The sequence below is a fragment of the Anomaloglossus baeobatrachus genome, chromosome 4, assembly GCF_048569485.1.
Source record: "Anomaloglossus baeobatrachus isolate aAnoBae1 chromosome 4, aAnoBae1.hap1, whole genome shotgun sequence".
Lineage (NCBI taxonomy): Eukaryota > Metazoa > Chordata > Amphibia > Anura > Aromobatidae > Anomaloglossus > Anomaloglossus baeobatrachus.
The window spans coordinates 675,075,165-675,094,587 of NC_134356.1; the positions used below are offsets into that span (position 1 = coordinate 675,075,165).

Genomic DNA, 19,423 nt, shown 5'->3' on the forward strand with positions numbered 1-19,423 from the left:
ACTTCAACCAGTGTAAAAGGAAAAAATTCAGCATAAAATTTATTGTGCAATTTCTCCTGAGTATGCTGATACCTTATGTGATGAAAATGAACTGTTTGGGTGCACAGCAGGGCTCGGAAGGGAAGGAGCGCCATTTGACTGCACAATTGGCTGGAATCATTAGCGGACGCTATGTTGCATTTGGAAAGCCCCTAAGGTGCCTAAACAGTGGAGGTCCCCCACAAGTGACCCCATTCTGGAAACAAGACACCTCAAGGCTTTTATCTAGGTGTAGATTGAGCAGTTTGAATCCAAGAGTACTTCACAGAATTTGATAAGCTTAGGTTGCCATATTGAAAATTTTCATTTTTTTCACAAAAATGTTGCTTTAGCATCATATTTCTTACTTTTTCAAGAGGCAACAACAAACCGTGGACCCCACAGGTTGTTATCCAATGTCTTATGAGCACAAGGATACCCCACATGTGGCCAAAAACCTCTGTTTGGATAAATGGGAGGGCTTGGAATGGAAGGAGCACCATTTGAATTCTGGAAAAGTTGAAATAAATTGCGGGCACCATGTCACATTAGCAGGGCCCCTTGGGTACCTATACAGCAGAAACCCCCCACAAGTGACCCCATTTTGGAAACTGGATTTTATTCAGGAGTATAGTAAGCATTTTGAATCCACATGTACTTCACAAAAATGTTGCTGTAGCAACAAATGTCTCACTTTTAGGCTATGTGGCCATGATCCAGCGACACGGCGTCTAGTACACAGTGTCAGCCTTCCTGCAGAGATGTGAGTGTTGTCCACGGGAGAACGCAGCTGCCCATGACCACGATTTGGGTTCAGGCCGCTGTGGAGCTCTATGCTACCTGCAGAGAACACTCTAGTCTCCGCAGCATAAATTGACATGCTGAGGCTCGGGAAGCTGCACCACAGGTTGGTTTATGCTGCGGAGAAAAGAAGCACAGTGGGCACGGGATTTCTAAAAATCCTTCCACTGTGCTTCTACTGCACAACGCAGCATTATGGACGCAGGGAAAACACTCTGCTCCCAAAACGCTGCAAACCCTGATTGTGGGCACACAGCCTAAAATGCTACAATGGATGAATGGATAGATGTCAAATATATATAACGTCCCACCCCCCTGCACATTCTAAGCTGGCGCCCTTTAGTGCCTTTCATGTGGCACTAAAGGGTGCCTAGCCTTGTATTTAGCCCCCCAAAAAATTAATAATTAAAATAAACGACGTGGGGTCCCCCCTATTTTTGATAGCCAGCTAGGGTAAAGCAGACAGCTGTAGCCTGCAAACCACAGCTGACAGCTTCACCTTGGCTGGTGATCAATTTGGAGGGCTCCCCAGGCGTTTTTTAAAAAAAAAAAAAACAAACGTGGGGTCCCCCCAAATTAGATCACCAGCCAAAGTGAAGCGGACAGCTGGGGTCTGGTATTCTCAGGGTGGGAAGAGCCATGGTTATTGGACTCTTCCCAGCCTAAAAATAGCAGGCCGCAGCCGCCCCAGAAGTGGCGCATCCATTAGATGCGCCAATCCTGGCGCTTCGCTCTAGCTCATCCCGCGCCCTGGCGCAGTGGCAAACGGGGTAATATACGGGGTTGATATCAGCTGTAATGTCACCTGGCATCAAGCCCTGGGGTTAGTGATGTCACGGCATCTAAACAGATACCCGACATCACTAACCCAGTCAGTAATAGAAAAAAATAAACACAAAAAAAAAATTTATTTGAGAAAAAACCTCCCCGAAACATTCCTCTTTTACCAATTTATTGAAAATAAATAAATTTCGGTCGCTGTAATCCATTTTGGAGGTCCCTCGGCAACTCTGGACCTTCTAGAATATGGGGGGCACGTTCAGGGAACGTATCCCCCATTTTCTGGAAGAGCAAGCTCTCCATGAGCAGTGTGGGTGCAGTAATCTGAGAATACTGCACTCACACTGCCCCGGTCCAACCTAGGGCAGAGTGACCTGCAGTAACCTCATTCCAGAATATGAGGGGCACGCTCACAGAACGTACCCCCCATTTTCTAGAACAGCAGTCTCTCCATGTGAGGAGTGTGGCTGCAGATTACTGCACTCACTCTCCCCCGGTCCACAGCGCAGCAGCGAGGTCAGCGTCCCTGCTTGCAAGGATCCAGCTGACAGCCGCTGTCTGCGCATGCGCCGCCAGCTTTCTAGGAGGCGGAGTGATCGCGGGGACGGAGCAGCAGCCAGGTAACGGGGCTGACCGGGGCTGACCGGGGCTGACCGGGGGACCTAGCGATGACTCACGTCATATGCGGCAGAAAGAGCAGGATGAATGCGGCCGCGCGCTGTGCGCCGCGCGCCGCAATCTTGCATGTTCCGGAGGGGGGGAGGGGGAGCACTCTAGAGAACCGGAGGGGCTCCGGTGGACCAGGGGGCTCCGGTGGACCAGAGGGCTCCGGTGGACCGGAGGAGGGGTCAGGGGGAGGAAATTTCCCTCCAATCTGAAATGTTTGATCATTTCAGATCGGAGGGAAATGAATGCAGAGCCGGCGGCGGCTGCAGTTTTCTGTGCGCTTCGGCGCCATTTTGACTGCTCCGGAGGGGGGGGGGGACTCTCCGGTACCAGGGGCTTTGGGGGCACTAGGAATTTATATTTCTTTCTCATCTGACATGTTTGATCATGTCAGATGAAAAAGAAATCAGTTTTACCGGCCATTTATTTTTTTTTCATGTGTTCGTCGGTATACGGTGTATACCGGCGATCACATTATCGGGGTCCAAAAAAACCACCCGATTCATAATCTGGGGGGTCTCAGCTACCCCCGGTAGCTGAAACCCCCGAGATTTTCTGTCGCTGGGGGGCGCTGCAGGGTTTTTTCAGGCCGCCGCTTTAAAGCGGCGGAACAGAATAAGTACCCTGTTTTGCCGCTGCTTTAAGTCGTACTGCCGTCGTTATGAGGTTAAACATAACATTAAAACATTAATACTTTATATTTTTTTCAGTTATTGAAAAAAAAATTTCTTTACGACATTTTCCCTTTAAGAGTTGGGAGGTATTGTGTAGTTTCAGACACGAGTACAATTGAAGCACTAATCACCGCCACTTCTGAAGAAGGATGATGTCAGCTTGATCTTGAGCTTGATCAGATCAGCTGATCAACACTGCTGAAATCGCTCCTCACCGCCGCAGAGGCGACAAACAGCGTTGTGTCATAAGTCTCTCTTACTGTTGAGAGATTTGTGACGGTTCTGTGATCTGAACCTGACATGTTGTTTTCTAGCTCTGCATATTAAATGCATTTTCTTTCTTTTGGCACTGCAGGGGTTAATGTCGTTTTTCCTGTGCAGGTTGCTGCATACTAGTAGATCTCACCTGCAGCCGGTTTCTGATCACTCCCCTCCTCTTTAAATACTCACATTATCCATCACGTGATGCCGGATACAGATTCACTATATGCTGACTGCCTGAGGAGTGAGGAAGGTAGCAGATCCTGCTGTTGGAGCCTTGCTGGTTTCGGTCTGGTGTTTGACTGTGCTATACCGCTGTGTGAGCGTGCCATGGGATATAGTTTTGTGTCTCTTGTTTGTTGATTTTTGGGGTTACCACTCCAGTCCTGGTCCTCCCCAGGGGAGGTGAGAGTAGTGGGGTATTAGATCAGGGCTGGCAAGGCCAGGGTGGTGGCCCAGATGTCCTCACCTCTAGAGGTAATTCTGGAAATGGGGATAGCTAGAGCACCCTAGTTTGAGAGTCAGTCGAGGAGCCCCTATCCCCATTTCCCCTACCAGTTCCATTGCACCCCATCTTCTATATCCTTAACATGTTCCGTGACTCCCTTATCTCCCATATAGGTTCAGTGACATTTTATCTGGCCCCATAAATTTTTATTTTCAGTTATGATTCAAGCTACAACATTTGCACACCTGGACCAGACCTTAACGCAGGAGGTTACAGACATATGTGACGCCCTGGGCAAGCCAAGGGTCACAGGTCATAACACCACCACACCCTACACCCCGGGTAGGTACACCGAAGCTACACCAAAAATCCTTGTTGCCTTCCTCCAGGGGCTGATGTCCACACCAGGGGATGGGCCAGGCGGTTGGCTCCGCCCACCGAGGAGTTCACAGCCCTGGAGGCGGGAGAACCAGGCAGTTAAGCTAGGGAAGTGAAGGAGTGGAGTTCAGATTAGTGAGAGCTGAAGTTGAAGTCGGAGTGAAGTGGTAGAGGAGCAAGTGAGAGGAGTAAAAGTGGAAGAGAAAGTGACAGTTGAGGAAGCCTGAAGTTGGTCCGGGTGTGTGCCCCAGACTGAGACAGCAAGGTCAGCAGACGGCGGTGACCGTCTGCAGGAGAGGCTGATCGGAGGTTGCCGAAAGGACCGTGGACGGGTGGTGGCCCGGCGGTACCGGAGCGGTATACGAAGAGAAGCCAGCACCATTGGCAGGGGCTTTTCGGATCTCGGCAAGGCTAGGAGTCGCCGTGAATTTGCCAAATCCGTCAGTGAAGGGGACCTCCTGGGTCTCCCAACAACTAAGTCCCGATTGAAGGCAACAGTCCAACCGTAGGAGAGAGACACCGTCACCGCCAGGGCACCAGTTTCTCAGGGCCAGCGCCCTCCGGCCCATATCCAACCCGGGGAGCGGGTTACCGGTGGGAACCCATCGCTACCAACATTTCACTAGGTGCAGGAAAAGTGACAGTCACCGTCAACTACCGGGGAAAAGCAACAGCAGCCGTCCGTGGGAACCGTCTTTCCAGCCGTGTGTTTTACCGAGAACTGTGTCAACGTCTCAGGCTGAGTGAGTACCACCGTACCGTGTGGCACAGCGCTGCCCCCGCGACCCTGCACCTCACCATGCCCTGCACCGGCCCTGCCATCCCTCATCCCCCACCTCATCACTGGACCCCGGGACAACCACCCCCTACCCACGGAGGGGAGAACTAACAACCTTGCTGCTCCCTGTCACCGCTCCCGGGATCCCCATACAGAGCAGCGGTGGTGTCCACACAATCACCACAACCGTGGGTGGCGTCACGGACAATAAATCCCCAAAACCAATCCCCTTTTCACTCACGGGCGAGGAGCGCCGCTCGAGTCCCCGGGATCCGGCACAACGCTCGAGCAGCAGAGGCCGCAGCAGCAGCGGCAGCCGGACCCGAGCAGAGGGAGAGCGCAGCGTCCCCTCCTCCGCCCGCGACACATACGTTCTCAGGTCGTGCAGCTGTACCGCCCCGCGCTCGGCTGCTGCTGCCGAGCGGCTCGGATCCGGACTTGGATGTGTGTGTCGATGGCACAAGCGCCTCCGGATCGGGGGGTCACGTCACTCTGTAAATGGGGTGGTTGTTTTGGTGATTGGGTGGGTGCGCGGCCGGGGGCCGCTATAGAGATTGTTCGTGACGCCACCCACGGGTTGTGGTGATTGTTGGCACCACCGCTGCTGGTGATGGTGGGGGCTCCCGGGGTGCGGTGTTGTGGCGCAGCTAGGTGTTGACCTATCCGTGGGTAGGGGATGTGGATCCCGGGGCCCGCTGGTGGGGTGCGGAGTCGGCCAGAGGGATGCAGGGCAGGGCGGCACAGCGCGGCGCTGTGCCTTGGGGCACTGGTGTACTCACTCAGAGGAAACACATTTGAGTCACTGGTAAACCAAAAACGGGATGGTGGTCGGTGCCCGCAGCCGGCTGCGTGGTTCCTCCTACTCGGGTTGGTGGTGTCGTCTTTTCCCTGCACCTCTGTAGACTGTATGACTACTTATGTCTGAACACCGGTAGTCCACTCCCCGACTTGCAGATGTCGGAGGAGCCCTCTTGCCCGCAAGCGCTGGCCTGTGGGATCTTGGTGCCTGGGCGGTGGCTTCCTATCCCCCTCGGTGGGCTGTTGCCTTCTTTCGGGACTTTGGGTGGGAATGGACCTAAGATCCAAGCCTCAATCAGTTGATTTGACTCGGTCCAGTTGCTTTTGGGCCTCGTACGGGGTCTGAGTACCCTTCCCCGGTGCTCCGGTTTCGGTTTGACTCCCCGATTCAGTACTGGCGGGCTACGACCCGGCCCCGGTGCCTTGACGGTTCCGCCGGTTCTACTCCCGACCACCTGACCCTGCCCCCTGGGTGTGGACACCTGGAACAGATGGGGGTGACTCAGGGTTTTTAGTGACTGGTGAAACCTTTTTGGGGGGGTATGTGTTGTGCAGGGGCCTATCTGTGACCCCCTGGCTAGTCCAGGGCGTCACACAGCAGCTGCAGCAAATTGCTGGGTTTTTTTTTGGTTGGAGCCCAGGCCTACGCTCAGCCAAAGCCCAAGATAGCCCTCCCAGATAGGTTTTCTGGGGGGAGGAATAAATTTATAGTTTTCAGGGAGGCCTCAAAGCTATATTTAAAGGCCCCGTCACACTAAGCAACATCGCTAGCAACATCGCTGCTAACGAACAACTTTTGTGACGTAACAGCGATGTTGCTAGTGATGTCGCTGTGTGTGACATCCAGCAACAACCTGGCCCCTGCTGTGAGGTCGCTGGTTGTTGCTGAATGTCCTGGGCCATTTTTTAGTTGTTGCTCTCCCGCTGTGAAGCACAGATCGCTATGTGTGACAGCGACAGAGCAACAACTGAATGTGCAGGCAGCAGGAGCCGGCTTCTGCGGACACTGGTAACCACAGTAAACATCGGGTAACCAAGAAGCCCTGTCCTTGGTTACCCGATATTTACCTTTGTTACCAGCCTCCGCCGCTCTCACTGTCAGTGTCGGCTCCTGCTCTGTGCACATGTAGCTGCAGGACACATCAGGTTAATTAACCCGATGTGTGCTGTAGCTAGGAGAGCAGGGAGCCAGCGCTAAGTGGTGTGCGCTGCTCCCTGCTCTGTGCAGCTGCACCCTGTACTCTATACCCTATATATATGTACCCTCTGCAGCTGCACCCGGTGTGCGCTGCTCCCTGCTCTGTGCAGCTGCACCCTGTACTCTATACCCTATATATGTACCCTCTGCAGCTGCACTCGGTGTGCGCTGCTCCCTGCTCTGTGCAGCTGCACCCTGTACTCTATACCCTATATATGTACCCTGTGCAGCTGCACCCTGTTCTCTATACCCTATATATGTACCCTGTGCAGCTGCACCCAGTGTGCGCTGCTCCCTGCTCTGTGCACATTTAGCTGCAGCACACATCGGGTAATTAACCCGATGTGTGCTGTAACTAGGAGAGCAGGGAGCCAGCGCTCAGTGTGCGCTGCTCCCTGCACGTGTAGCTGCGTGTGCTGGTAACCAAGGTAAATATCGGGTTGGTTACCCGATATTTACCTTAGTTACCAAGCGCAGCATCTTCCACGCGGCGCTGGGGGCTGGTCACTGGTTGCTGGTGAGATCTGCCTGTTTGACAGCTCACCAGCAACTTGTGTAGCGACGCTCCAGCGATCCCTGCCAGGTCAGGTTGCTGGTGGGATCGCTGGAGCGTCGCAGTGTGACATCTTACCAGCGATCCCTATCATTGTTGGGATCGCTGGTAAGTTGTTTAGTATGACTGGACCTTTAGGCTCTGGCCTCGTTCCTCTGGGAGTGAGGAACAGCAGGTGGGGATTTTAATCTATCTCCTCAAGGTAGATCCACAGTCATGGGCCTTCTCTCTGCCGGCCGACTTAGTCATTGAAGGCGGTGGAGGATTTCTTTGCAGCTTTGGCCCTTGTGTATGATGACCTTGATAGCATTTCCCTTGCTGAGTCTAAACTCTGCAGGGGCTGAGGAGTACTGCAGAGTTTTGCGTGCCGCCCAGGGATAAGAGGTACACAGATCCGGGCCAAGGGGTCACTCCTGTAGGTATCATGGGGGCATGACCCGGTCTGTGATCCCAGGCTCCACAGTAAGAAGGGGATTAGGTAAAGGGAGATTGTCCGTGACGCCACCCGTGGGTTGCGGTGATGAGATGGTGGCACCGCCGCTGCCTCTGGGGACCGTGCCCGGGACTGGTGGTGTGGGGCAGCAAGGTGGAATCTCCTCCACGGGTAGGGGAGGTGTAGTCCCGGGGCCCAGTTGGGAGTTGTGGTGGTGGCAGGGGTTGCAGGGAATAGTACACTCACAGTTCGGTTATCGTGGTGCTGGATGAAGCTGTTTTGATGTGGAGTGTCAGGAACGCAGATGGAAGAAATACAGAGTCTTTTGTAAACCAAATTGCTGGTAATTGCTGCCCACGGATGCTGTGAGGACGGGTCCCACACCCGTGGGTGTAATTCAGGTGCTCTTCTCCTGTCTGAGGTCTGTGTCTGCTTCGTACACAGGTCCGGACTGGGTCCCAACAGTTGGCACCGGGGGGGCAACTACCCTCTCCCGGTCCACTTCGGGTCTCCACAAGCGGCTGGCCTATTCCTGAGGCCCTTACTGCCACTCTCCTTAGCTCCACACAGGAGCTGCTTCCAGACTCCTCTCTCTGTAGACTCACTACAGCTCAAACTCTGCTCTTCCTAAACTCCTCTCGCCCCCTCCCTTTTCCTGGGGAGGGGGTGAGTGGGACCTGATTGGCTGGTGTGTTTCTGTGTGGGAAACTCCCCAAGGGAGAGTGAGATCTGTACCAAAAAGATGGATGCAGACCTCTGTGACACCCTGGTTTTGCCAGGGCGACACACTCGCAGGTGGGCTACTGACAATCGGTGGAATGACCCTGTCCTTGGGAATCATTTCTGTGAGGGATTGTCAGCAAAGCTCTGTCATTCTCTGGTCCAGTAGGCTGAAGCTGCGATGGCTCTTGCCATCAGGGTAGACAGACACCTCAGGGAGAGATCTTCTGTGACCCTGCCTCTGGTTATCCTCCGTAAAAAGATGATCCCAAAGCTTGACAAACCTATGCAGTTGGGGGCGTCTCCCCTCGTACTGGGTCTCTTTTGGTTCGCCATAGAACGGGGGCATGTTTTTATTGCGGTATCAAGGGACATTATATTGGGGTTTGACCCTCATTACAAATATCGGAAACACCATCGAATAAGCCGTCCCTCCCCACCCTGGTTGTGTGGAGGAGTGCGACCAGGGAGTGTACATTTCTTCCACATTTACATCTCAGTTCATCATAGTGGCTGAAGTAAGGTTTGGTGAAAAAAACTGAGACAATCTTTGTTCTTGTTGAAAGTGTAGCAGGAGCCAATATGATATACTCACACTTTGCTCGGACACATGGTCTGGCTAGTAGACCTTTAGCTAGATCTATTCCCATATTGGCCATCGACTCTGCCCCTCTCAGCCAGAGAGAATTTTCCCAAGTCATACATAATATGAACTTGCAGATAGGGACTCTTCACAGGGAGCTCCTATCTTGCTATGTCATGAAGGATTTGCCCACTCCCATTGTTTTGGCTCTTCCCTGGCTGAGCAAAAAAATCCTGAGTGCTTGGTGGTTTGGAGAAGTTATCAGTTGGGGTAGTTTTTGTGATAACTGCTTGTGTGCAACTATCTCTCCCTTTTTGATGAAACCTACCACTCCAGTTCCGGCTGAGGTGACTGTCGCGGGCGGAGGAGGGGACGCTGCGCTCTCCCACTGCTCGGGTCCGGCCGCTGCTGCTGCGGCGGCTCCTGCTCGGTGGTGGCTCGAGCGGTGGGCCGGATCCCAGGGACTCGAACGGCGTTCATCGCCCGTGAGTGAAAAGGGTGGGGATTGATTGTGGGGATTGGATATTGTCCGTGACGCCACCCACGGTTGTGGTGAGATTGGTGACACCACCGCTGCTCTGGACGGGGATCCCGGGAGCGATGACAGGGAGCAGCCTGGATGTTAGTTCTCCCCTCCGTGGGTAGGGGGTTGGTTGTCCCAGGGCCCGGTGATGGGGTAGGGATGGATGGCAGGCGGGTTACGGGGCCTGGTGAGGTGCAGGGTCGCGGGGGCAGCGCTGTGCCGCACGGCACGGTGGTACTCACTCAGCCAATGATGTACACAGAGTCTCCAGTAAAACAAACGGCTGCATGGACGGGTCCCACAGACGGCTGCGGTGTTTCTCCTCCCGGCAGGTTGATGGTGACTGCCTTTCCCTGCACCTGTGTAGTGTAACAGTTCCAATGGGTTCCCACCGGTAACCCGCTCCCCAGCTTGAAGGTTGCTGAAGGAGCCCTTTTTGCCCGCAGGCTCTGGTCCTGGGAACTTTAGCCTTGGCGGTGACTGTGTTTCCCTCTCTCGGTTGGACTGTTGCCTTCTGTCGGGACTTGGCTGCTGGGAAACCCAGGAGGTTCCCTTCGCTATCAGATTTGGCAAATTCACGGCGACTCCTAGCCTTGCCGGATGGTGCTGGCTTCTCTTTGCGTACCGGTCCGGTACCGCCGGGCCACCGCCCTTCCACGGTCCTTACGGCTAGCTCCAATAGGCCTCTCCTGCAGACGGTCACCACCATCTGCCAACCTTGCTGATCCGTCCGGGCCACACACCCGGACCACTTTCTGTCTGCTCCTTTACCACTTTCCTTCCTCTCGCTTTCACTTCCCAACTGAAAACTGACTCTTTTCCCGCCTCCAGGACTGTGAACTCCTCGGTGGGCGGAACCAACCGCCTGGCCCACTCCCTGGTGTAAACATCAGCCCCTGGAGGGAGGCAACAAGGGTTTTTGTCTGACTTCGGTGTGCCTGACCAGGAGTGTGGGGTGTGTTGGTGTTGTTCTGTGACGACCTGGCTTGTCCAGGGCGCCACATGACTAAGGTGCGGTCAGAGAGGAGGGGTGATAATCTAACCTCGCCTCATGGTGTGGTTATGCCTCGTGGACGCTCCTGTTGTCAGTCCTTCAAGGTTTCCATTTCTGAACAATTGGATGCAGGGTAATAAACAATCAGGTCCGGACCTGGTTGTGAATGACCTTGTATGGATATCCACCAAAAACATAAGGTGGAAGTCTGCATCTGGAGCTCCAGGCTTCTGGGTTATTGGTCCATATAGAGTTGCGGATATTATTGGCCCTGTGGTTTTTTGGCTGGCGCTACCCCCGGTATTGAAGTTGCATAACATCTTCCATAGGTCGTCGCTCAGGAGAGTTGTTGTGTCTCCAGAGCTGGCTTTATTACCGCCACCGTACGCGTCTGCGAACCTTGAGGGACAGGTGTCAATGGAGGGGAACGTGAATGAGGTGGTGCATCCTTCCTATTGGTCGTTTCTGGATGAGTCCAGTCTTGAGGGTCCTGAGGCCTCTCATAGAAAGGGGGAGTACTGTCATGAGTCTCTCTTACTGTTCAGAGATTTGTGACGGTTCTGTGATCTGAGCCTCACATGTTGTTTTCTAGCTCTGCATATTAAATGCATTTTCATTCTTTCGGCACTGCAGGGCTTAATGTTGTTTTTCCCTTGCAGGTTGCTGTCAACTAGTAGGTCTCACCTGCAGCCGGTTTCTGATCACTCTCCTCCTCTTTAAATACTCACATTATCCATCATGTGATGCCGGATATAGATTCATTCTATGCTGACCACCCGAGGAGTGAAGAAGGTAGCAGATCCTGCTGTTGGAGCTGTGATGTTTTCTCTCTGGTGTGTGACTGCTCTGTTGGTTGTTTATCCTTTGTTGTCTGCCTTACTTGTGTGTTAAGACCCCGTGTGAGCATGCCGTGTGATTTAGTTTTGTGTCCCCTATTTGTCGATTTTTGGGGTTACCACTCCGGTCCTGGTCCTCCCCAGGGGTGGTAAAAGTGGTGGTATTAGATCAAGACTGGCCAGGAGAAGGGCCAGGGTGGCGGCCCAGACATCCTCACCTCTAGAGGTAATTCTGGAAACAGGGATAGCTAGGGTACCCTAGTTTGAGGATTAATCAAGGAGCCCGTATCCCCATTTCACCTACCAGTTCCATTGCACCCCATTCCTATATGTAAATTTGAGTACAGAGTATGGGGAGAGAGAGTGGGGGAATGTATACAGACACAGTATGGGGAGTGAGGGGGGGCAATGTATCTGTAGGAGGTGGCTGTGTTACCCCCACTTCTACGGTGCTTATATAGTATTGTATGTGTTTTATACTGAATGTACTGTGTATATATTATAGTATATAGTGTAACAGGACATGCTGCTACTGGAGAAAGAGTTCTTGCAATGTAGCAGAGCTGGGGCTGTGCAGCGGCCGGTGCCATCTAGCAGCTGAAAATCTAATGTAGAAATGTTTTATTGCATAATGTGTACTTTATAGTAATTGTATTGTATAATATGTATTAACTAAGCGAGAGAGGTTTTGCAGATATAGTAGTGATAGACACTTCCAAGTTACAGAGGGAGTTTAAAGTAACAGTGGAAAGAGTGACAGACGGCCAGTGGGTTGGTTAGAGAGACGAGCCTTGTAAGGTGCCAGTTCTGGAGAAGGGTTCCTGGAGTGAAGACATGGCCTTGTAACTTGGGTCCGTCGGGGAGCTCCAGGCTCCTGGGTTATTGGTCCATATAGAGTTGCGGATATTGGCCCTGTGGTTTTTCGGCTGGAGCTACCCCCGGTATTGAAGTTACATAACATCTGCCATAGGTTGTTGCTCAGGAGATTTCTTGTGTCTCTGGAGCTGGCTTTATTACCGCCACCGTATACTTCTGTGAACCTTGAGGGACAGGTGTCATTGGAGGGGAACGTGAATGAGTTGGTGCGTCCTTTCCATTGGTTGTTTCTGGATGAGTAAAATCTTGAGGGTCTTGAGGCCCCTCGTAGAAGGGGGCATAGATGTCATGAGTCTCTCTTACAGTTGAGAGATTTGCGATGGTTCTGTGATCTGGGCCTCACATGTTGTTTTCTCTCTTTCGGCACTGCAGGGCTTAATGTCGTTTCTCACCTGCAGCCGGTTTCTGATCTCCCCTCCTCTTAAATACTTACATTATCCATCATGTGATGCCGGATGTGGATTCATTATATGCTGACTGCCCGGGAGTGAGGAAGGTAGCAGATCCTGCTGTTTAAGCCTTGCTGTTTTCTCTCTGGTGTGTGACTGCTCTGTTGGTTGTTTATCCTTTGTTGTCCACTTTACTTGTGTGTTAAGACCCCGTGTGAGCATGCCATGTGATTTAGTTTTGTGTCCACTGTTTGTCGATTTTTGGGGTTACTACTCTGATCCTGGCCCTCCCCAGGGGTGGTAAAAGTGGGGGGTATTAGATCAGGGCTGGCCAGGAGAAGGACCTCTAGAGATAATTCTGGAAACAGGGATAGCTAGGGCACCCTAGTTTGAGGGTCAATCAAGGAACCCCCTATCCCATTTCACCTACCAGTTCTGTAGCACCCCATCTCTATTATTATTATTATTATTATTATTATTATTATCAAATTTACATGGAATAAATGGCACTGAGTATGGGGAGAGAGGGTGGGGATGTCATGGTTCGCCTCCCTGTCCACATGGCTAGGGGGCACAGCCTTCTCTCGGGCCTCACTTCCAGACCCTGGATGCCTTTAAAAGCTGGCATTTCCAGAGAACCAGCGCCGGCTATAAGCTTAGCACTGCTTTGCCTGTGATTGCTGGTCCTGTGAGTGATATCCTTATCTGTCTGTTCCTGTGCCCCCGTGCCTTTGTCTGTGTTCCGTCCCCTGGTCGTCCTTCCTGTCCTCTGTCCCCTCTCCTATTTCCCCACTCGGTTGCTTCCTCCGGTACTGACCTTGGCCTGACTTTGACTCCGCTTTTGCTCATTCCTCCGGTCCTGCTTCTGCCTGTACGGTGTTTGACCCAGCCTGTGTGACTATTCCTTGCGTGCTCTGCAGCTCTGCTTCTCAGCTGTGCTTTGAGTTAATGCATGAGAACGCTGTGAATTCACTTCCTGGTTCTCATTGCTCTGTGTAGTGTATTATGCTACAGAGCTCTGGCTCCCCCTGGTGGCAGCATTACAGGGGAAATGTATACAGACACAGTATGGGGAGTGAGGGGGGTAGTATATCTGTAGGAGGTGGCTGTGTTACCCCCACTTCTACGGTGTTTATATAGTATTGTATGTGTTTTATGCTGAATGTACTGTGTATATATTATAGTATATAGTGTAACAGGACGTGCTGCTACTGGAGAAAGAGTTATTGCGATGTAGCAGAGCCGGAACTGTGCAGCGGCCGGTGCCAACTAGCAGCTGAAAATCTAATGTAGAAATGTTTTATTGCATAATGTGTACTTTATAGTAATTGTATTGTATAATGTGTATTAACTAAGCAAGATGGGTTTTATAGATACAGATGTAGGTCTGATAGACACTTCCAAGTTACAGAGGGAGTTTAAATTAACAGTGGGAATAGTGACAGGCGGCCAGTGAGTTGGTTAGAGAGACGAGCCTTGTAAGGTGCCAGTTCTGGAGAAGAGTTCCTGGAGTGAAGACGTGGCCTTGTAACTTAGGCCCATCGGGGAGACCCCTAGGTATCCTGTAAGGGTTCGGAGCTAACAGCTCACCTCGGGACGGGCTTAGAAGAGTCCAGGGACTAGGCGGACATCCAGAGTGAGAATACCTCGGGACAGACCTAATGAAGTCGAGTGACTAGAAGATATCAGAAGCAGTGAGAGGATCATGGGTAGCCACAGAGAGAAAAACAGGGGGAAAGTGGAGGCAGATGCTCGGAAGCCAAGGAACTAGGTCCCAGATAACAGGGTAGGCAAAGCTGGAGTACCTCAGGAAAAAGCAGCAGCAGAACCATATAAGTGTCGCCATGTCTGCCGTGAAGATGTAGCATATAATAAAGCCTTCACAGTTACTTTGCAAGAGTTCTCCAGTGTCCTGTGTCTATATACCACATCTATAATGCAACCGGCTGCGGGGTCCTGGATGCTGCCATGAAGAATACAGTGTCACACAACCCACCTGAAGCAGTTTACAAGCAGTGGCTCTCTCTGGTGAAGGAGTGTGGAGCCCTCATGGACTGTGGTTCTCACCTTCCTTTATTTTTGATATGGAGCAAATGGGTGTGGAAATAATTGGAGGATACAGTATGGGGAGCGAGGGTGTAAATTTTAGGACACAGTATGGGGAGTGATTGGGTAAATTTGAGGATACAGTAAGAGGACTTAGGGGGTGGCATGGGTGCAGACACAGGATGGGGAGCGAGGGGGGATAGGTGCAGACCCAGTATTGGGATTGAGGGTGGATGAGTGTGGATACAGTATGGGGATCAAGGGGGATGAGTGTGGACACAGTATGAGGAGTGAGGAGGATGAGTGCAGTTTGGGGAACAAGGGGGATGGATGCAGACACAGTATTGGGAGCAAGGTAAGCGTGGGTTCCAATACAGTATGGGGAGCATGGGAGATGGATGCAGACACATTGTGGGGAGCAAGGGGGGCTGGGTACAGACACAGTATGGGGAACAAGGTGGATGGGTGCAGACAGTATGTGGAGCGAGGGGGGATGAGAGCCCAGGTAGAGAGAAGACTGTATGGGATGAGAAAAATGTGAGGTGAGCACAGAGTAGAGACTGCGTAGTGTGAGGGGGCGGTGTGGCAAGTGGGCAGCATGAGGGGACAGTGTGATTCGACAGCAAAGATGGGACAATATGCCAAAGCAGGGGAGTGTGATGAGGGGGCACAGTATAAAGACTGGGAACATAGAAAGGAGATGGCAGTGTTGAGCAGAGAACACAGTGAGGAGCAATTATTTATTCAGGGGCACAGCATAGGGCAGATATTTTTATTCAAGAACATTCTAATAATTCTGCTATTGGTAATGGCACTGTGTTGGGATGTGCTGCAGAGAAAATGGAGGTCTGCAGAGACAAGCTGTGGATGTGAAAAGCCATCATGGCGTCTGGACAAGATGAAGAAAAGAAAGATGTCTCAGATCAGAGACAACTTCATCTATAAGGAACCTGGATGTAAATGTGTATTTATGATACTGACTATTTGTCATCTGTCCTGTGTGGTCCGCAGTCTGATGATGACTGATAACTGCAACTCCCAGTAACTCCTTACTATTGCTAAGATTGTACTGATAGTTGTAGGTTCATAAGATACAAATATATATGGGTCTGACCTCACATTACAATTGAAGTACCGTGTACTGATGCTGGTTCTGATAATGAATTTCTGTACTGCTGGTGGTTCTGGTGATGTATTCTTGTGCTGTTATTTGTTCTGATACTGTACACATGTAACGATCCGTAACTTGTAAGATTGCATGATACATGGCTATGTTAATAAAGTGTTGCGACTTCTGACAAGTTAAGTGTTACTATGTGTTTCTTTATGATAGGAGCAATAAAGGGGCTGTCCAAGTTTGTGATGAGGCTGCAGTCAGTGTACTTCTAAATTCTCACAGTGCGCAAACTGCATGCTGTCAGGATTTTCTGATGCCATCAGTGAGAGTGGGAGGTAACACATCCTCAAGTATGCAATTTACATACATATGGTCACATTCTGACTAGACATGTATGGCGTCGCTAAATGAGAATTAATTGAACAAGGACACGTCTAGTCGGAATGTGGTCAGCAGAATAGATATCACATGCTTGTTCTCACATGACCGTCCACTCTCGCCACTAGCTAGGTAAATTTTTAAAAGTGTGCAGTGCGCTTGCTATGAGAATTCAGAGGACTGCAGTTCCCTACAGTGATTGCAGACTTTCATCTCAGACCTGGACAAGCCCTTAGCACTGTAGCCCAATCCTAACAGCGTGTAATATACTCACTGTCAGGATTCGGCTCTACTTGCAATCATCACAAGGCCGCTTCACTCATATGCGATTTTCATGCTTAGGGTCATGTGACAACTAATTTTTCTTCCTGCTTTTCTGTTTTTTACTGAACATTGAGAGGATTAGGAACAGGAGCTCGCTGGCACATGACTGTAATTGTGCAAATCGCATATGAATGAGCAGTCACATGACGACTACTCAGACCGCTTGGGGGCAGGGGGAAATGCCGAGCAGAATTCTTATCTCGGGTGCTGGGAAGCCTAGATTTGCCTCTGTACCAAAATAATGTCAAAAGGGCATCATGATCATGGAGGCACTATCTATCGATAGCAGCATGTGGGAAAAGCTATACAAAATAGTCAAACACATGGAAATGTAGTGCCATAAAAACAGAGTTAGAGGTTGGATGCAAAGCCCGTGCCCCATGCGTATCTGTGCGGATTACCACTCCATCAGCGCCATCTTTTATAGACTATATCATATATATGGTATACCTCCATAGCATTTCGCACATGCTACTATCTATAGATGGTGCCTCCCTTTCCCTTTAGGACCATGCAAAGTTCCTCACTCTTTTAGTTTCCATCAGGACTGCCATTTGTGTCATTAAATTGACTTCTGGTCTGTGCTGGGGGTAGCTCTAACTACATATAGACCCTGAGTGCAAGCAGGCGGCTTGCATTCATCTGGAGTAACTTTGCTGTATTTTGCAGTCCCTCCCCCTGACTCTTCTTGGAGATAAATTGTTTAATTTCCCTTGTTTGTTATTCCTGTGTGTTCTTCAGCGCCTAGTGACGTTGGATATGCATTCATCCCATCCACTGCCTACCTAGGGCCCAGATCAGGGTCAACTTAGGATCAGGTATCCTGCTTGGCACATAGGTGAGGGAAGCTAGGGTCCCTCGGTAGGCTTGGTCAGGTTTCACCATCTTCCCCCTTCCCTTCTGTTTCGCTGTTTGCTGTGTACTTTTCCGTACGTAGCGTGACACCATGATGCCCTTTTGTGATATTATCTTGGTGGCCACACAATGGATATATGATATGATATTTTTATAGTGATATAACATTGTTTATTGTCTATTTTGACCTTAACCTTATAATTTAATTTGGGGATATACTGTATTCATTTTTTTCTTTATTGCTATCTGTATATACATGTAATCAAAAACAGGAGGACAGAAAGTGGCTAATATGCAAAAAATTACAAGTATTTATTTAAGTAGTAAACAATTCATTACAAAAATATCGTGGAGAAGATAAAAAAGGCATGACAGAAAACTGGCACAATAGATGGTATAACAGTCAATACAGAAAGCTGCACAAAAGGCTAGAATGGTACAATGCAATGCAGTAACAATGTAAATACATGATCAATCTCAAGAACATACCCAGTGCAGCCAGATTAACAAGGAGTAAAGTGCCAGTAGTGCAGAGGACAGAGGTCTGGATACCCCCCTAGGAAGGGTAACGCGCGTTTCGCGTGAAAAGAGTGACACACTTCATCAGACCGTGAGGGATATAATCTTCTCCGTTGCCGGAAGTACTAAATGGGCCAGGTGACCCATCACATGATCCTTGTTAGCCAATGAATGGTGAAGAGGTCGGCGCATGCGCGGTCGGCGCAGGCGGCCGGGGATGCGCGCGCAGCGTCAGGCAGGGCGTGCACGAGAGGGGGCGTGGCTCCCAGTCCTGCACGCCGTTACCAAAGAGACGCCGTCGGGCAAGCCAGGACGCCAAGCGCGGACCACGCATGCGCACAAACACACCATCCACGTCGGGAAGATAACAACTGGGAATAATGTACTCAGTATATAAATATAGGTAGTGCCCGCCGGGTGCCAACAGTAAGTCATATAGAAACGTGTAATAGTTGGTCCAATCGAAGAGTAAAGATAATAAATACAATAATGGGCATGATGTTAGATGTCCATGGCGAGCACACATGCAGAGGCGAAAAAACTCCAAAGTAGATTCTTCAAACCGACAGTGGTGGTTACATGCTGATCACACAGAACGGAGAAAAAGAACTATGAAGAAAAATAGAAAAATAAGAAAAATTAAAAACAGTGTAAAAACATAAAATTCTGGGACAAATGCCAGAGGATAAAGATCCGGCAGATGTTCCAGAAAAGGGAGGGGGGGGGGGAGGGAGGAACTACAAGAAAGGGGCAAAGCTAAGGGACTCATTCAGGCCAGCTGGGGTCATAGAACCCAGGATGGTAATCCACTTAGTTTCCTTTTGGGCAAGAATTTTCCTAATATTGCCACCCCTGCTACCGACATGAATTACATCTATACCCTTAATCCTAAGTGACTTGCTGTTACAATCATGATGGCTACGAAAATGTCGGGGCAGGGTTTTAAGGGTAGAAATTTTTCTTATTTTTCTATTTTTCTTCATAGTTCTTTTTCTCCGTTCTGTGTGATCAGCATGTAACCACCACTGTCGGTTTGAAGAATCTACTTTGGAGTTTTTTCGCCTCTGCATGTGTGCTCGCCATGGACATCTAACATCATGCCCATTATTGTATTTATTATCTTTACTCTTCGATTGGACCAACTATTACACGTTTCTATATGACTTACTGTTGGCACCCGGCGGGCACTACCTATATTTATATACTGAGTACATTATTCCCAGTTGTTATCTTCCCGACGTGGATGGTGTGTTTGTGCGCATGCGTGGTCCGCGCTTGGCGTCCTGGCTTGCCCGACGGCGTCTCTTTGGTAACGGCGTGCAGGACTGGGAGCCACGCCCCCTCTCGTGCACGCCCTGCCTGACGCTGCGCGCGCATCCCCGGCCGCCTGCGCCGACCGCGCATGCGCCGACCTCTTCACCATTCATTGGCTAACAAGGATCATGTGATGGGTCACCTGGCCCATTTAGTACTTCCG

At 50.7% G+C, this 19,423-nt stretch overlaps 2 protein-coding genes across 5 annotated transcripts in view; one reads left to right on the forward strand and one right to left on the reverse strand.

Annotated features, from left to right (window-relative positions):
- LOC142302104 (transmembrane protein 272-like) overlaps positions 1-13,578 on the reverse strand; it is a 151,286-nt gene extending 137,708 nt beyond the window's left edge. Inside the window, exon 1 of the mRNA XM_075343190.1 lies at positions 13,525-13,578. The gene's annotated coding sequence lies outside the window, so the exon portion shown is untranslated. The remainder of the gene's footprint in view (positions 1-13,524) is intronic.
- The window catches only part of LOC142302103 (acidic phospholipase A2-like), a 36,683-nt gene continuing 28,529 nt past the window's right edge, over positions 11,270-19,423 (forward strand). The window contains exon 1 of one of the 4 annotated variants that reach the window (XM_075343183.1): positions 11,270-11,439. In XM_075343183.1, the coding sequence (XP_075199298.1) occupies positions 11,350-11,439 (90 nt within the window). In that variant the 5' untranslated portion in view covers positions 11,270-11,349. Of the gene's footprint in view, positions 11,440-12,698; positions 12,856-19,423 lie in introns of those variants that run through there. The other 3 variants (XM_075343185.1, XM_075343184.1, XM_075343186.1) reach the window with 3 other exon arrangements.